At 38.0% G+C, this 19,696-nt stretch overlaps 1 protein-coding gene across 1 annotated transcript in view; it reads left to right on the top strand.

Moving 5' to 3' along the window:
* The window catches only part of DNAH7 (dynein axonemal heavy chain 7), a 340,938-nt gene that overhangs the window by 276,983 nt on the left and 44,259 nt on the right, over positions 1-19,696 (top strand). The window contains exons 54-57 of the mRNA XM_025404220.1: positions 1,329-1,421; positions 8,191-8,367; positions 10,628-10,789; positions 13,674-13,874. Of these exons, the coding sequence (XP_025260005.1) occupies positions 1,329-1,421; positions 8,191-8,367; positions 10,628-10,789; positions 13,674-13,874 (633 nt within the window). The remainder of the gene's footprint in view (positions 1-1,328; positions 1,422-8,190; positions 8,368-10,627; positions 10,790-13,673; positions 13,875-19,696) is intronic.

Genomic DNA, 19,696 nt, shown 5'->3' with positions numbered 1-19,696 from the left:
GTTGCTTTCTCTCAATTTTTCTTTAGCAGAAGGGCTAATATTTTTCCAATTCCCATTTAATTGTTTCTATTCCTTTGTTTCTACCCTCTTGAATTCCTGCTTTCCATGAGTTTAATATGCAAGAGCTCTGCTTGGGAGAGGTTGGAGGAGAGAAAGCTAGATATGCAGAGATTATGTTTTGTTTGGTTAACCTATATTTTATTTTGTCACTTACTTGTATTATATGGGATACTGAGATTATGTCTTCACATGAATTCAAATATCTGGAAGTGATCTCTTTTGGATGTCTCCTTGTTCGTAATAAAAATGTTTTCTAGAGACAAGTATGTGTTGTGAGTACCTCAACTAATTTAAAATTAAAATTGTATTACTGTATTGAAGCATGAAGATTTCTAATTGGAGATACCACATAGCTTTTCCTAAAGTTTCACAGGTACACATGTCTCCTTTTTTCCCCACCAAGGTTTACCCCTCCTAGTATCCTGATGGCTTTCTTCTTGTGATTTTTTAATAGCTCTCAATTGGCTTCTTCATTACACACATTCTCAAGTCTCTCTTTGTAAAAAAAAATTTTTTAAAAACTAAACAAATAATACAATAAATTTCAGTACAATACCCTTTTTACTTGTTTTGAAATATTTATTTTTATAAATAGATGATGAGAGAAGTGGGTAGGTTTTTAAAAATGTTTTTGTTCCAGCTGGGAGCAGTGGCTCATGCCTGTAATCCCAGCACTTTGGGAGGCCGAGACAGGTGGATCACTTGAGGTCAGGAGTTCAAGACCAGCCTGGCCAACATGGTGAAACCCCATTTCTACTAAAAATACAAAAAATTAGCTGGGTGTGGTGGTGCACCACTGTAATCCCAGTTACTCGGGAGGCTGAGGCAGAATTGCTTGAACCCAGGAGGCTGAGGTTGCAGTAAGCCAAGATCACATCACTGTACTCCAGCCTGGGTGATAGAGCAAGAATCCGTCTTAAAAAAAAAAAAAAGAAAATGCCAGTGTTTGGAGAAATAAAGGGAAAATACTAGCATATGCACATTTACCTTTTTCATAATAGGGATCTTTTTGTCTAGTTTATTAGTGTTCATGTCAACATTAACCTGCTTAGTTCATGTCCTTGCTTTGATTCCTTTTAAAGTATATTAACTTTTCTTCTCATTATTTATTTTGTAACCTTGTCCCAACTTTACACTAAATAGTAAAATTTAGACAAGCATTCTTGATTTCATTTATATATTTTTTCTAAAAGTTGGTTTATAAGTGAAAACATTGTTCTCTTTATAATCCCCAAAATAACATTGAATTATTTACACTATAATTTTAGGAACCACACCATGAGGTTTTCCCTGAAGAATGGGAAGATAAAGCAAATGAGTTTCAAAGGATGCTTATTATTCGTTGCTTGAGGCCAGACAAGGTAAATGTGGGCTTTGAAAACAGCTCAACGATTCCAAAGCCTTATGCCTGCTCAGTCCATCCAAATGTGCATTTCCTTATATATTCATCATGGGGGAGGTAGAGGAGCCTGCAGGAAATAATCCCACTTATTTCTAATGCAGACATTTTTTCAAAAAGTTTGTATATTTTTCTAAAACCATCCTAAATTAGTAACTAATTGGATTATATTGTATAATTTTATTCATTTTGTGATTATTTGTTTTTAATTTATGGTTCTCAGTACTCACAATCTACTCCCTTTGCATGTTTGTAGTCTCATTTTTACTGTTAATACTTTAGTGAAATTAGTCAATGAGGTTAACATCAAGCTGATAGACTAGAATCTCTGGACTTCTCAAATGCTATCCTTATGTATAGTTTTTTGTTGGAACTTGAATTTAAGACATTTGTCATTATTGACAACAAAGGAAAATATCAACATTGTTACTTTTAACTTCTTTAAATGATAAATTATATAATCAGTGAATCAGCAGACCTGTTATATTAGCAAATGTCAGTATTCATTGACATCCTCATTTGTATTAGATAAAAAAATTCACCTATGAATATTGACCAATATCCACAAAGATATCAATATACTCTTAAAAAAATAGACATTAGCTATGTTGGAAAAAATTGAGAAAATATCCTAGTTGTCCATTATTACCACTGAAATAAAAGTTTGACATAAATATTTCAAAACTTATTATATTCAGTTTCAGCTGTTAAGGAATAGGAGACAATGTCTCCATCCTAACCAAAAGAAAAATATAAAGCAAAGCTTAGATTGTCAAAGCAATGTATGAATTTTTTAAAAATACACATCAGTGATAATATGGGGTAGGGGCATTTTTTCCTCTATGAGCCCCACTATGTTCACTGAACACATGTAATTCTTTCATGATGTGGCAGTCTGTTCTTAGCCAAGGCCCAAGTATCCATCAGGCAGAGGAGGCACAGTGCTTGGGAACCAGAATACTTCTAGGGGGTCTATGAAAATGTTGTAGTTTCTTTTAAAATCAGAAGAATATAATCCAGTGTGTATTATATTTGTCTTTATACCAACAATGGTAAAATATAATTTTTCATTTTGTTTTTTTAATGGAGAAAGGGGCCTATGAAGTACCTTGGGTCCACGAAAGTCACTCTGCTACCCTGCTCTCAGATGCTGGAAGTAACTACAGTGGTTTAGCATTCTTTATGGCCCTGGTGAAACATCCTACCCCTTGGTAGCCCTTTTAAAAAATTCAATCTCCATGAAAATGCTAGTGTTAAGCCTCACAAGTTTTCACTTCACATATTAAATATGGGAGAATATGAGATGCTTCACACTCTTGTTTAATGTGGCTTCCTGCTCTAAAATATTTTATTAACATTTTCGGTTTTCCAGTTTGTTTCCTAAGCTAGATAAAGACTGTTATACTATAATGGCTCTGGATGTACCACTGACCTTCCCCCCTCAATATTAAAAAAAGGTTCATGTTTTATGTTAAGTATAATTAAAAGTGATTAATAAGCCATTTTCTAATTGCAGCAGTTTCGTCTGCAAATATTTCCCCCAGTTCTATGTTTTTAAAAATTTGACACTTTAATCTGAAAATACGTGGAGCTATTAATAAGATCAAGTATCTCTTTCTACATTCACTCTCTTTTTAAAGTATAATCGAGGGAGGTGGGAAGTTACATAGTCAAGCTGAGGGTTTTTTTTGGTGGGGGGGGCACAGGTTGGTTTGCATGTTTTTTGTTTGTTTTTAAATCAGTGGGGGTTAAATTTATGGTTTTATACTTCTCTCAGCTACTTTGCCTAATACTTTAGCCCTCTGTCTTGTAACATCTTCATATATATTTAAAAATCTCATCTAGTTTCCCAATTTTACTTGGATAGATAGATAAGTATGTAGACAATACTACTCACCAATATTTCTGGTTCTTTAAAAGCTATTATGCTTTTAAAAGAATGGTTTTCCAAAGAAGAATAGTAGTAGAATATCAGGGAGAGGAAGAGTGCTGTATGGGGCTGGTATCTGAGCTAGTACTGTATAAGAGCTTATCTGTTTGTCATCTCTAAGAGATAATCTGTATAGCCACAGACATCCAGGAAAATCAGCAATTAGTTGATCTCTAGTTTACAGTACGCTCCATGAGCACAATTTGGGGGGATCTCTTTTCCCCCCTCTCCCCTCAAAACCAGCCTCACTCAGTGGTAAGAAGCCACAAATGGCAGGCCCTCTAATGCTCCGGTTTGAAAAAATGTAAAAGCTTCTCACTAAATCACCAGTAGAAAAAAATGAGATGGGCTTGCACTTTCCTTTAGAATTTAATAGTTTATAGTGTTTTATTGACAAAAGAAACATCACATGGATAAATCCTGAGGTGTGGAATGTTTTGAGTCCATTTACAAAATGAAAAGCTTCTGGCCACAGTTCTATCCTTCTAAACGGTAAACGAACAGCAAATTAATCAGCTTTCAATAAGAAACTTGTCAAATATAAGTTAATATGTTTCTCTGGCCTCAGATAAATCCAGTAGGAACTTGCAATAAATAGCAAAACATACATAGAAGACCACAAACTTCTTTCCTGCCTTTGGGAGAATGGTTGCCTAAATTAGTCTGTAAGTTTTGTTACTGACAGATTTCATTTTACAAACGTAACGCTGGCATAATGAGATTGAAGAGGCAAACCCAATTCTGTTGCCTTGCAAACTGAATAGCTACCACAGGTTCATTTACCTCGGGAGTTACACTTCAGTCTTGGGAGCAAGTAAGTTTTGTTCAGCTTCAACATTGAGAGTGAAACACTGCAGTGTGTCTCTGATCACTCTCAGGTGAGCACCCCTAACTTGATCCTCCAGTGCCAGCAGACAGAAAGAAGAATGACACTCTGCCAGACACATTTGCCTGTGCAAAGTGACTGACACCAGTTTGAACCACTCACAGCAGTGAGGCCATTTATAATTCAGACTTGGTTCAAGTAAAACCATGCACTTAAAACTCGTGTTCTTTTCATTTTGTTTGCAAAACTATAATTTCATGAAGTTAGCCTTGAGAGGAAAGAGATTACGGAGAAACTGGGGTTTTTTTGTTAATTTTTTTTTAAATCTATCGAGAAAAGACCAGCTATAGGAAAATAATAATAAAGAAAAGGGCAAGGCCAAGGCCTGGGACAGACAATTAGGATATTTTTCATTTTCCTGCAGTAAGTTTGACATCTGTGACCATTCAAATTATCTGAAACATTTACCATATGTGAAATAAGTCAGACACAGAAAGACAAATACTGAATGTTCTCGCCTATAAGTGAGAGCTAAATGATGTGTATATCTGGATATACAGTGTAGAATGATAAAAAGAGGAGACTCAGAAGAGTGAAGGGTGTGGCGGGGTGGATGACCAGAGATTGCTTAAGGGGTACAAGGTACATTATCTGGGTAATGGATACCCTAAAAGCCCTGACCTTACCACAACACAATCTGTGCATGTAAAAAATTACACTTGCACCCTATACATTTATACAAAGTTTTTGTTTTCTTGTTTTTCTTTTGTTTTTTTTTTTTTTGTTTTGAGACAGAGTCTCTCTGTCACTCAGGCTGGAATACAGTGGCGCCATCTCCTCTCCCTGCAACCTCCACCTCCTGGGTTCAAGTGATTCTCATGTCTTGGCCTCCTGAGTAGCTGAGATTACAGACATGCACCACCATGCCCAGCTAATTTAAAAAAAAAATTTTTTTTGAGATGGAGTTTCATTCTTGTTGCCCAGGCTGGAGTGCAGTGGTACAGTCTCGACTCACTGCAACCTCCATCACCTGGGTTCAAGTGATTCTTGTGTCTCAGCTTCCTGCGTAGCTGGGATTACAGGCACGCGCCACCATACCCGTATTTTTAGTAGAGACGGGGTTTTACCACGTTGGCCAGGCTGGTCTCGAACTCCTGCCCTCAGGTGATCCATCTGCCTCAGCCTCCCAAAGTACTGGGATCACAGGTGTGAGCCACCATGCCTGGCTGAAATTTATACAGATTTTAAAGAAGAAAAAAAAAACCTGAAACATAAAATAACATCTATAAATGAAACTTTATGTATAGATGAATTAATTATTCTGTGATTTTTGTTTAATATTTTTGTAATTAGAACTCCACTTTCACAAAAGTGGGCATCCTGAGCTTTTTATCAATTTATTCATTCAACAGATGTTTATTTGGCACAAACAGTATATAAGCCATCCTCTTAGGTAAGTCCATGCTATCAGGCATTTATAGATGTGTTGTTGCATCTATACATTTTCCATGTTTGAATGAATCTAGAGAAATATTGGAGGGATTAAAAATAATCTAATCTCTAACACAGATATTCCTTCATTGGCTCTCAGCTCCCCACCCTAACACCCTCAGTATCTCAGTCACACATGCACTAGGACTGACTTTTTAGAAGGCATTGTGACATGTCAGTTATTTTTACTTACAGATCTTTTGTAAATAAATGTTCCATAGACTATAAAATCAACGTTTGGAAATATTTGCAATGTTTTCCAGAGTAGACCATCGTTTTGAGATACTTGGCACCTGCACATTGCTCCTGCAGTTTGCTTCAAGTTGAGAAAAGTTGCAGGCTGATGGAACTGTCAACATAGTGCAGTGTGTTGTATATATACACAATTCCATTCTTGTATCTAAGCAGCTATTCAGTCGAGGTGATGCTGGGGCCTTCAAAAAATCTTTTCATTACTCCTTCTCTTGAGATACCGCTGTTGCCTTCTGAAATTGGTATGCTTTTGTAGCCCCTTATCTACTAGGAGTTTAATTTTAAACTATAAGGTAGTGTTCACAATATTCTGTGAAGGGGCAATCCATTCCTTTGCAAGAATTTGTTATTAAAAAAATGAACAACAAATATTTATGACAATTTTGTGCATATATATATATATATACTTCAGAGCAGGAAAAAAGGTACTTTTGGTAGTTAATAGATGAGAAATTGAAATTAGATAATTGTTTTAGTCTGTTTTGTGTTGCTATAACAGACAACCTAAGGCTTAGTGTCTTATAAAGAAGAGAGATTAGAACTCATGGTTCTCCAGGCTGGGAGGTGCAAGAAGCTTGGCATCAGCATCTGCTCGGCTTCTGGTGAGGGCTTTTGTGCAATGTCACAGCATGGCAGAAGGTCAAAGGGGAAGCAGACACCCAAAGCATGTCTTAACTTCGTATTGACTAATTCTTCGCTTCATTCCATTTGTTTTGTCAGCACGAAAGTACTGGATATGGGAAAAGATAAGCATAGTAGTAAAGGGAGTACAGATTTGAAAAAAACAAAGGAGAAAATTGAAGCATGAGTGGATTCTTCTCTCCCACATTACTTTCTCTTGTGTTTTGTTCCTAGGTTTACTTTTCCTTTTCATTTTGAGACTTTTTTAATGAGTAAAAGTAGGTATCAGTTGATTTTTTTTCCAGGAAAATAGAGTAGTTTTATGCTGAGTAGTTAACAACATTGTTTCAATTTCTGCCAAACTTAATGAAGGTGTCAAAATCTTTGTTTGATGTGAGTGAGGCATGAACATGGGAGCCAGGTGACAATGTCTCCTGCTTGACTTTATCAGAAGCATTGCAGACGCGCCCTTGAAAAGTGAAGTAGAAAAAGATCCCTTACATTTTACTAATATAGCATTTAATCCCCTGTTCAGGGAGAAGCATTTTTAGGCCTTCTTTGCTTTGCTATATATTGAATTTTCTTTTTTGTGTAGAAGACAACCAAGCTGAATTAACAATATCATGTTAGAGTGTTGAAATACCAAATAACTTCTTTAAAGTAGCTACTTTAGAGTAATAAATATATATCTTTTTTATCACACATCCACTTTCCATGATAGGAATTTATATTCAGTTTGAAAATAAATAGCAGCTACAAATATACATATGGACAACATGATGAACGCAATTTGTTTAATTATTGGTGTGCTTTGAGTTTGTCCCCATCAAAACTCACCTTGAAATCTAATCCCAAATGTGGCGGTGTTGGGAGGCGAGGCCTAATGGGAGGTGTGAGGATCATGAGAATAGATCCATCATAAACGGCTTGGTGTAGACCCTTCGTCAGAAAGCAGGAATGATGTACCCGAGGCTGTACATCAGTCATACTGATTAATGCAGTTCCACCCCCGCATCAAGGCCTGAAAAGGACCAATTAACAGAGACACCAAGCTGCAGAGTTCTGCTGTTTCTCAAACAGGCCTCCAGAAAATTCTCAGACATGCTGTCAGAAATTCTACACAACATAGTTTTGTTTGGTTTCTTGGCTGTATGGTTTGCTTCTCTTGAACAGAGCTCTTCCTTTCCTTCTCTTTCTTTTCCACACTGACATCAATTCTTTCTTGATGATGTGGGGAAATTTTGCACAACTTACACTACAATTTCTACTTTTGAGTTGTGAATTTTTGAAACATAATTAGTGTTTTATAACTTAAGAGTTCAGGTTTCTTCTTCAACCACTATGTCTTGAACATTCATTTCAAGGGGACCAAAAAAGTCTTTGAATGTTTATGTCAATTACCACTAACCTTTTATTATCTAAATATTTTATGATATTTCCTATCTAAAAGGCATTTATATAAACATTGATGCCTTGGACTCCCCACCATTAATGAATACCTAAACTAACAGAGCTAGGGTACTTTGTTTTAAAACACTTTTGAATCTAAATTTTTAATGGTTTTAGGCAGATTTCAAATATTCTTCCAACTATATCCTTGTCTCTTTCTAGGTTATTCCAATGTTGCAAGAATTTATAATCAACAGATTGGGGCGTCCATTCATTGAACCACCCCCCTTTGATTTAGCCAAGGCATTTGGAGACAGTAACTGCTGTGCACCACTGATTTTCGTGCTCTCTCCTGGAGCAGATCCCATGGCTGCCCTTCTAAAATTTGCCGATGACCAGGTACCTTACAATAGATGAAGTTATCGAATATTATTTTTAAAAAGCAATACTTGCTTATAATTGAAATTTTAAGGATGAGGGAAAGGTAGAAATTTGTCACTTAACCTTTGAAAGTTATCAAAGGTTGACAGAATCCCAAGAAAATGATACTAAAATGGCAGCACTGACACTAAAAAAGAACTCCTTATCCAAATTAAAATCTAATTAAAACCAGAATTGGGATTTAAGGGGCATTTACTTTTATTTGGGGTGGGGGGACAGGAAACTCTTTGGCATTATTTACACCAGTATATGAACTTGAGTTGATTTCATAAATTCAAGCCTGGACAGTGACCACAGGGGTGCACTTTTTCTGATCCCACCCCTCTGCCACTCTCTAAAGGGGGACCTTCTTTGACTTTCCAAAACAATTGTACATTGTGGTCACTGTATTAGATTAAAATATGTTCTACTATTTACATGCCTTGTCTGTCCTTAAAATTAATTCAAATGAATTCAGTACAAATGTTCTTACATCATATGGTCTAGAACAAGAAAATGATAAACAGATGATTGGGCATTTCCTGAGTTGAATTTTTTCCAATTTGGTACGATTAAAATAACACAGTGTGGTAATGCTGCTGATATTTCTAAAACCACCACCACCACCACTTGTATTGAGTGCTTAATGTACACTGTTGACTTTGCTAGACCTTGTTACATACATGTTCTACAACCCTATAAGGTAGACGGTGGTATCTTTATTATACAGATAGGAACACTAAAGCATGGAGAGGTTAAGTATCTCCTCAAAGGCCACGTAGCTGAGAGGTTAAAAAAAAATTTACTAGGCCAAAAAAATTGATATAAGGCATAGAAAAAAATTGAAGAAGACTTTTAACATAAGGAGGAAATAAAAAGGACTGGCTGCGTTGTAGCAACTCCTAAAATCTAAAGCTGAAAAGAAAACTATAAATAGGTGAACTTGTCCTATTTCCTCCAGATTTTTGAATTACATATTTTTGCATGAGCGTAATTCTTATATACAGAAGAATAGATAGCTTAGCACAGTACTTTCTATTTGTTGAAGAAGGATTGGAATGTGGCTGTGGTGATTGGAGGAGATGAGCTCTGAGATATGTGAAGAACCAGATCATGTAGGGTCTCTGTAGGCCACATTAAGGACATTGAGTAAGATGGGAAGTTGGAGGAGTAGGGTTTTAAGCAGCAAACTGACATGATCTGACCTATAATTTATAAAGTTCATCCTAGTTGGAGCCTGAAGAATTTATTTGGGTGGTGCAGAATGGAAGGAGGCCACTAGTAAGGAGGAGTGGCTATTGAAAGTCCAGGAAGAGCAATGGTGGGTAGGAGTAGAGTGGGAGTGGCGGAGGTGTTCACTTTTATGTAGGACTCACCTCTCCTAATCAACACAAGCTTGACGACCCTTTGAGCCCCTCCGAGCTGCTCTTTGTATCTCTCCTCACATTGTATATAAGATTGTTCTCTGGCTCCTATGTGGGTCCTGCTCTGCACATTCTCTTCACTTGCTGTCTCCACTTCTTCCAGAAACAGCAGGATCCAGCTCTACTTTGTTTTCTGCTGCCTCTACCAGCTAGCTAGTGACAATAAGCCATGGGCATTCGGGAGGGACTGAGACCCCATTCTTCCATATTCAGGCCTCTTCTAAAGGGGCAGTCTGGTGATGACTACCCTAGAAATGAGACCCAGAAGCCATGGACGAATTGGAATACAGTAGAACTGAATACAGGAAAACATTCCCACAGAATTCTCTAAAGAAACTGACATGGGAATCCGTGACAATTTTTAAAATTCTCTTTTATACAGTAGCCAAAATAACTAAAATATAGTTATTCAAAGATCTGGAGGAAACAGGACAAGTTCATCTGTCTCTTTTTAGTTTTCTTTTCAGCTTTGAATTTTAGGAGTTGCTGCAAGACTGCCAGTGCCTTTCACCTCCTCCTTATGTTAACAGTCTATTTAATTTATTCTTTCTATCCCTTCTATCAACAACCAAAGACTACAGAATTTTCCATTTATTGCCATGACTGTTTCCTACATGAATTGACTTGCTTTTTACCTAAGTGTTTATAAGATTCTTTGTCAAAGAGAGGTTTTTAGGGACGCATGTGTTTAACTTTTTGAGACATGTGACCCAATTAAATTGTAATATAGTTAATGTTAACATTTTAAAAAATAACAATATTGATGTTTCTTAAAATGTGATTTTAAATAACATCTTTACTATTCTTGTACACAGGGGTATGGGGGATCAAAACTTAGCTCTTTATCTCTTGGTCAAGGCCAAGGGCCCATTGCTATGAAGATGTTAGAAAAAGCTGTCAAGGAAGGAACCTGGGTTGTTCTTCAGAATTGTCACCTTGCCACGTCTTGGATGCCAACCCTTGAGAAAGTCTGTGAGGTAAAAATGCAAGTTTATACTTATTAGATTGTATTCCCTGAATCTAATTAGTAATATACATAACATTCAGGTAGCTCCATTCCTCTCCATTTGGAGAGTTCAGGTAGCTCCATTCCTCTCCATTTGGAGAGTTGCAGGTTAGTGCTTTGACTGGATTCCAGGAGAGAGAGGCTCACATTGAAAACCAGATCTGGAGGAACAGAGGTGAGAACATAGCCAGGCCTTGGCAAATCCCTCTTAACGGGGACAAGGGCTCATCCAGTGAGATGGAAATATCCTCAATCCCGAGCAGCAGGCTCGAGGAGGAGAGTAAATCACAGGGTAGACACGTATCAACTTCCTTTTTATAACAATGGCCTAAAGTAACCAAGGAGGACTGTTCAAGGTGAAATTCATGTGGCACTCTAAACTCAAAGGCTTCAGAATGTCACTTTTCTTTATTTCTCTCCCAGTTGGCCAGTTACCCTGCCACAGTAGAACAATCTGAAACCAAAAAGGCACTGTTCCCACCCACCTTGCAGTGGGTCATGGGACTTCCCTGTTCTGGTTGGCAGAAATTCCAGGAAAAAAACTCCCTGTAGCTCAACTGAGTAAACAGAAAGCCTGGCACTTGATCTCAACAAACACAGTGAAAATGAATCCTCTGGAATTACCCGTGACTCTAGCCCACTCCTAATTCCCTCCTAAATAACCATGGTGGTGATAGAAGTTGCACCATTAGGCCGGGCGCGGTGGCTCAAGCCTGTAATCCCAGCACTTTGGGAGGCCGAGACGGGCGGATCACAAGGTCAGGAGATCAAGACCATCCTGGCTAACACGGTGAAACCCCGTCTCTACTAAAAAATACAAAAAACTAGCTGGGCGAGGTGGCAGGCGCCTGTAGTCCCAGCTACTCGGGAGGCTGAGGCAGGAGAATGGCGTAAACCCGGGAGGCGGAGCTTGCAGTGAGCTGAGATCCGGCCACTGCACTCCAGCCTGGGTGACAGAGCGAGACTCTGTCTCAAAAAAAAAAAAAAAGAAAAAAAAAGAAATTGCACCATTCACTCATCTGGCTTTGTTTTTTCTTTATGTCACTTAGCGCCAGTTTGTTCTGGCCATGTCTCCCACTAGAATGTAAGCATCATGAAGACAGTGACTTTGTCTTTATCTGTTGTATCCTCTGCTTTCCCTCCAGCACCTTGAACAGTGAGGTGCATAGGATACAATCGGTAGATATTTATTGAATTAGTGAATGGATGTTGCTTCACTGCCTGACTCTTTTCGATGGCCTCCCAAGGCACGCACAACAAAGTTCAAACCCCCAACATGACCTACAGCACCCTTCAGAACCTGACCTTTGCCCACTTCTCCAGTTTCTTCTCAGGCCACTTTCATCGTGACTTCTATGCTCCAGACTTTTGAACTGCTTTCACTTTTATTGGTGCAGCGCACTTTCTCAAGAATATAGGTCATCATAGTTGATGTAATTTCTGCCTGAAAAACTATTCTTTTTACCATTTGCCTTACAACATCTCCTCATGCTTCACGCCTTGTATCAGAGGTGTGTTGTTGTTGTTGTTGTTTTGAGATGAAGTCTCAATCTCTCACCCAGGCTGGAGTTCTGTGGCACGATATCGGCTCTCTGCAACCTCCGCCTCCCAGGTTCAAGCGATTCTGGTGCCTCCTCCTCCTGAGTAGCTAGGATTACAGACGCCCTCCCCACCATGGACAGCTAAATTTTTGTATTTTTAGTAGAGACAGGGTTTCACCATATTGTCCAGGCTGGTCTCGAACTCTTGAACTCAGGTGATCTGCCCATCTTGCCCCTCAAAGAGTTGGGATTACAGGTGTGAGCCATCATGCCTGGCCTATCAGAGGTTTTATATTTGTGCCTGTCTGCTTATGATTCATGTGTCTCCAGACTGTTCTCATGACCTGTTGAATTGCATTATATATACCCATCACAGAGTCCTGTAAGAGAGAAATCTGTCCCTGATGGATTGGCTCAGATTCCCATTAATCATGTTACTGAAGTCACTAGACCATAGGGCAGCTGGTAGGAGAAAAAGAATGGTGCTTTCACCCACCATATTATTATTAAAAACATAGACATCTATGCCTCCTTCCTTATCCACCCCTTCACCATAGGAATGCTCAGGGTTTTTTTTTTTTTTTACCGATAAAGATTTGCCATTTCAAGAAACATAGATAACACTGACATGGACAAGTGGGGGAGGTAGCAGTAGGAAGTGGGACTGGACAGGAAGGGAGGGAAAGGTCCATGATAATTCTTCCTAGGCCCTATACGGCCTTGCAATGGTGCTAATTGAGTGTTTTGTTACCCTTGGCAGTCCAGGTGTGACCATCCCCTTGAATAAATAGAGCGATTAGTACTAAGTTTTGATGTTTCAGACTATCCCAGTTTTTCTCACCTTTAAAATACTCTCTCTCATCTCATCTCTGCTTGGTTTAATATTGACTTATCTGAGTGCGTTGTGTATTCTAACAACCTGGCTACAGCAAGAAAAATGGATTAGTCTTAATCTAGCCCTGGGACAGAGAATTATTTCTGTAAATATTTCAGCAACATCAGTGCACATACAAGAGTTTTGGGAATGTCTTAGTTATTTGGACCAACTCTGAATTATATAGCACTTTTGTAAACTTTATAGTCATATGAATTAATGTTACCAAGGAGAATGACAGCACGCTGGGCCTTCTCAACTATGCATTATTGTTTTAGGAGCAGAATCATATTTTAAAGCTTTTGCCGAAAATTGTAGCAGTTACATTTCTACTTTGTAAAAATACTTCCTCCCCCTTCCAACTCATCCTTCATATGTATGCTCTTGAGATTTTCTTTGGGTTTTATTTACCCTTTTGTATCTGATTTATTTTCTTACAGGAGTTAAGCCCAGAGTCAACACATCCAGATTTCCGAATGTGGCTGACAAGTTACCCATCTCCAAATTTCCCTGTGTCAGTACTGCAGAATGGAGTGAAAATGACCAATGAAGCACCAAAAGGTTTACGGGCTAATATCATTCGATCATACCTCATGGACCCGATCTCTGATCCAGAGTTCTTTGGCAGCTGCAAAAAGCCTGTTAGTAATGGTTAAGTCTTGTTACCTCGGTCCTGTAAAGCAGTTCAAGTGGCCCCTGGTGATCATGGATGTGTGCACTGAGTAAAACTAAAAATTAAATAGGCCTCCCGCACCGCAGTGCAGTAGGTTTTGATAACTGATTATTGACTGTGCTGAAGTCAATTTTATTAATATTTTATTTTAATTTTAGCACCAGCCTCATTCCTGCTCAGCTGAGATCTTATGGGGTGTCATTAATAATGTAGCTTTCTATTTAGAAAGTCAGCTGTAAGACATTCCCAGTACAAATCTGCAAGGTTGGAGAATCTTGTTTCAGGATATTAACTGAGCCTTGTGCTATTTGGAGCCATGTCTCTAAATTAAAACATGAAAATATTTCCTTCATATAACTATAATGAGAGCCAAAATGATTTTACTCCTTGATTGATGGGACTCATAAGGGTGTTTTTTAGCGTCACCAGGCAAGCAGGGAAACCACCCACTGCTTTCATGATTAGAATTGTGTATGTGAATGTCTGTGACCTAAAATTGTTTCACAGCGTTTTGCCATAATTAAAAATGGAAGAGTTTCTTTTTAAGAGGGGTTATGAACCTTCGTAAGTTTTTGCTATTAAAAAGCTCACACGCTTGATGTCTGAATTTGTTTTAAATGCACATCAAAAGAAAACATTAAAAATAAAGAAGTACTTTCATTAAACAAAAGTCTTGGGTACTAAAAAAAAGGGGGGGGCCTATATTTAAAAGTAAGTCAAACCACCTCTTAAGCTTCTAAGACCTGCCATAGGACTAGCTTTTGCATTGATTAGGCCCAGAGAGAGCAGGTTACTCCCAGATAGGTGGTGAGGGCATTTCTGCATGTGATGGACTAGACAGAGCCTCTTTGCAAAATTTCACTCAAACCCTCCCTTTCTTCTAGATCAAAAGGTCTCTCCAGCAGTAGTTGCATATAGTGGAGGTCCAGGAATTTATGAAACACAGCCCAAACCAAAACCAAAGTCTCATTAAATGCCAAAGCAGCACATCATAATTTTTGTTTTAACTTTTTATTTGAAAATAATTTTAATCTTACAGAAAAATTACAAGCAAAAAAATAGTACAAGGGCCAGGCATGATGGCTCACACCTGTAATCCCAGTGCCTTGGGAGGCTGAGGCAAGAGGATGGTTTGAGGCCAGGAGTTTGTGGTCAGCGTGGACAATATAGTGAGACCCATAGCTCTATAAAAAATAGAAATAAAAAATTAACCAGGCCTGGTGGCACACACCTATAGTCCAGCTACTCGAGAGGCTGAGGAGGGAGGGAGCCCAGGAGTTTAAGGCTGCAGTGAGCCATGATCACCCCACTGCACTCCAGCCTGGGTGACAGAGCAAGAAGACCCTATTTCTAAATAAACAAATAACAATAGTACAAGGAGCATCCTACACTTTTTACCCATATTCATTTCCTGTTAACATTTTATTCCTTTTGCTTCATCATTTGTGTTTCCTCTCTCTCCCCCTTCCCCTCACCATTTCTCCACCGCCCCCACATCAGGTACATGTAAATTAGATAAGTTAGATATATCATGGCCCTTTATCATTACATTTTTTGGTGTAAATTTTGTAAGAATAGGGATATTATCTTATTCTGGTATAGTTATTACTTTTAGTAAGTTTAAGAAGGATACGCTGTTATTTAATCTATCATTTGTGTTTCAGTTTTGTCAGTTGATGCAGTAATGTCCATTAGAGCATTTTCCTGTCCATGACAGCATTGGTTTACTATTAATTGCCTCATCTTTTTTAATCTGGCACATTTCCCCAGCCTTTCTTTGTCTTTTATGACATTGATATCTCTGAAGAAGTCATCTCCTCCTTTTTTTTTTTAATGTATGTGTGTGTGTATTTTTTTTTTTTTTTGTACTTTCAACTTTTATTTTAGATTCAGGGGAAACATTTACAGGTTTGTTACATGGGTATATTGAGTGATGCTGAGGTTTGGGATATGAATGATCCTGTCACCCAGGTAGTGAGCATAGTACCCAACCATTTTTCAGCCCTTGCCCCCTCACTCCCTTTCCCCTTAGTAGTCTCCAGTATTTCTTTCTTTCTCTTTCTTTCTTTCTTTCTTTCTTTCTTTCTTTCTTTCTTTCTTTCTTTCTTTCTTTCTTTCTTTCTTTCTCTCTCTCTCTCTCTCTCTCTCTTTCCCTTCCTTCCTTCCTTCCTTCCTTCCTTCCTTCCTTCCTTCCTTCCTTCCTTCCTTCCTTCCTTCTTCTTCCTTTTCTTCCTTTTCTTTCTTTTCTTTCTTTTCTTTCTTTTGAGACAGGGTCTGACTCTATTGCCCAGATTGGAGTGCAGTGGCTCAATCACAGCTCACTGCAACCTCCACCTCTCAGGCTCAAATGATTATCCCACCTCAGTCTCATGAGTAGATGGGACTACACGCACACACCACCACACCTGGCTAATTTTTGTATTTTTTGGCAGAGACGGGGTTTCACCATGTTGGCCGGGCTGGTCTCAAGCACCTGACCTAAGTGGTCTGCCCTCCTTGGCCTCCCAAAGTTCTGGGATTACAGGAATGAGCCACTGCACCTGGCCTATTGTTTCCTTCTTTGTGTCTGTCTTCCCCGATGTTTAGCTCCTACTTATAAGTGAGAAGATGCAGTATTTGGTTTTCGCTCCTGCATTAACTAGCTTAGGATAATGGCCTCCAGCTGCATCCATGTTGCTGCAAGGAGCATGACTTCATTCTTTTTTATGCCTGCATAGTATGCCACAGTGTATAAGTACTACATTTTCTTAATCCAGTCCACCACTGATATACTCTAAGGTTGATTCCATGTCTTTGCTATTGCAATTAGTGCTGAGAACATATGAGTTCATGTGTCTTTTGAGCAGAATGATTTATCTTCTCTGGATATACACGCAGTAATGGGATTGTTTGGTGGAGTGGTAGTTCTGTTTTAAGTTATTTAAGAAATCTCCAAACTGCTTTCCACAGTGGCTAAATTAATTTACATTCCTACCAACAGTGTATAAGCATTCCCTTTTCTCTGCAGCCTCACCAGCATCCATTGTGTTTTGACTTTTTAGTAACAGCCATTCTGACTGGTATAAGATGGTATCTCATGGTGGTTTTGATTTACATTTCTCTGATGATTAGTGATGTGGAGCACTTTTTTATATGTTTCTTGGCCACTTGTATGTCTTCTTTCAAGAAGTGTCTGTTCATGTCTTCTGCCCATTTTAATGGGGTTATTTGTTTATTGCTTGCTAAATTGTTTAAGTTCCTTATAGATTCTGGACATTTTAGACCTTTGTCAGATGCATAGTTTGCAAAATATTTTCTCCCATTCTGAAGGTTATCTTTTTACTCTGTTGATAGTTTCTTTTACTGTGCAGAAGCTCTTTATTTTAATTAGGTCCCACGTGTCAATTTTTGTTTTTGTTGCAATTGCTTTTGAGGACTTAGCCAAAAATTATTTTCTAAGGCCAGTTTTGAGAAGGATATTTCCTCCGTTTTCTTCTAGGATTTTTATAGTTTGAATTTTTACATTTAAGTCTTTAATTCATTTTGAGTTAATTTTTGAATATGGTGAAATGTAGGGATCCAGTTTCATTCTTCTGCATATGGCTAGCCAGCTATCCTAGTACCATTTATTGAATAGGGAGTCTTTTCTCCATTGCTTATTTTTGTCAACTTATTTTGTCAAAGAGTAGATGGCTGTAGGTGTGCAGCTTTATTTCTGGGTTTGCTATTCTTTTCCATTGGTCTATGTGTCTGTTTTTCTTTTTCTTTTCTTTTCTTTTTTTTTTTTAACCAGTACCATGCTGTTTTGGTTACTGTAACCTTGTAGTATAATTTAAAGTTGGGTAATATGATGACTCTGGTATTGTTCTTTTTGCTTAGGATTGCTTTGGCTATTCAAGCTGTTTTTGGTTCTTTATGAGTTGTAGAATTAGTTTTTTCTAATTCTGTGAAAAATGACATTGATAGTTTGATAAGAATGGTGTTGAGTGTATATATTGCTTTGGGGTGTATGGCCATTTAAGAGTATTGATTCTTCCAGTCCATGAGCATGGAGTTTTTCCATTTGTTTGAGTCACCTGTGATTTCTTTCAGCAGTGTTTTGTGGTTCTCCTTGTAGAGATTTTTCACCTCCTTAGTTAAATGTATTCCTAGGTATTGTGTGGGATGGAAGGCAGCTATTATAAATGGGATTGTGTCCTTGATTTGGTTTTCAGCTTGAACATTATTGGTGTATGGAAATTCTGCTCATTTTTGTACATTGATTTCGTATTCTGAAACTTTACTGAAGTCATTTATCAGTTCTAAGAGTCTTTTGACAGAGTCTTTGGTGTTTTCTAGGTATAGAATCATATTGTCAGCAAAGAGAGAGAAGAGTTTGTCTTCTTCTTTTTCTATTTGGATGTCTTATTTTTTTCTCTTGCCTGTTTACTATGGCTAGGACTTCCTCTCTGGTTTTTAATAAATTTCTCATTTTGGTTTTTTTAAAATGTTTTCTCATAATTAGATTCAGGTGATTCATTTTTAGCCAAGATATTCCATAGGTGATGCTGTATGCTCAGAGATCACATCTGGAGGCACATGATGCCATTTGTCCTTCATTGATGATACTAATTCTGATCACCAAGACAAAGTATTGCCTTATTTCCTCACCGTATAATAACTGCTTTCCCCTTTGCCACGAATAATCAGTCTGTGGGGGAGATACTTTAGCACCATGAAAATATCCCATTCCTCCTCAAAATCCAGTCCTAACCCAGACTTAGTAATCATTAATGATTCTTACCCAATCCAGTTATTCCTGTGACGATTGTAAAAATATTATTTCCCACCCGCGTGCTCCCTTCCACATTCAAGACTTGGCACTCTACTATAAGCGACAGTTCTCCCTTCTCCGCCATTTGTGTATCCATTAATTGGCATGGACTATGAATTCCTAGGCTTTTTTTTTTTCCCCTCAATGGTACATTAAGTATTTTCATTGCTATACTTGAATCTTTTGGTGCTCAGATTGTTCCAGAGTTGGTCAATTAGGGCTCGTTCAAACTGCTTCCTCTGTACTTGGTATAGGTTCCATATTTTTTAAAAAAATATTCTATTATCTGATGATTAGTAGCAGTAGTACCTCTTACTTGCTGACATAAGATGTTCCAGGCTCATGGTATACCTATCTTTCCCCAGCTCTGGAATCAGCCAGTTTTCTGAAGAATCCCATTTCCTTTTAATGGATAATGGCATTAGAGAGCATGGTTTGGGTGTTAGAGGAGCTTATTGCTACTGCATTGTCTGTATTTTCTTGACGCTTTCAGTGGAGAGAACTTAGAAGTATACACATGTACACACATACACAAATGTACAAATATACATGCACACCTACATGCAAATATACAAATATACATACACATGCATGTAGACAAGTTCATGTGCACATAAATACTACATACATATTTTATAAGTGATGAATTCATACTAATGCCTCCAATTTCAGTCACTCTTCTCAGATATCTTTTTTGCTTTTTCTCATTCCATATTTGTATGTCCTTTCTTCTGCAATGAGAAGCCTGGCTTTCAACATATCAGCACGTTTACTGATTTGCTCAATTCTCTAATATATTGAAAATAGTCTAGAATTAGCCCAGCATGTTTAACCTCTGTGGTTAAATTTATGCTACTTTTTCTTTTGTCTCCCACTCTCCCTTTCAATTTTATTCTATGAGGGAAACCCTTCCCCTGCTCTTGTATAAGAGGTCGTTTCTGTGACTTTTCTGATTACTGTTAGGTAGTAAAGTGTTCTATAGTCATTTTAAATTGCAA

Source organism: Theropithecus gelada, chromosome 12 (assembly GCF_003255815.1).
Source record: "Theropithecus gelada isolate Dixy chromosome 12, Tgel_1.0, whole genome shotgun sequence".
Taxonomy (NCBI): Eukaryota; Metazoa; Chordata; class Mammalia; order Primates; family Cercopithecidae; genus Theropithecus; species Theropithecus gelada.
Note: the sequence above shows the minus strand (reverse complement) of the source record. Positions and strands in the feature narration are given on the sequence as shown.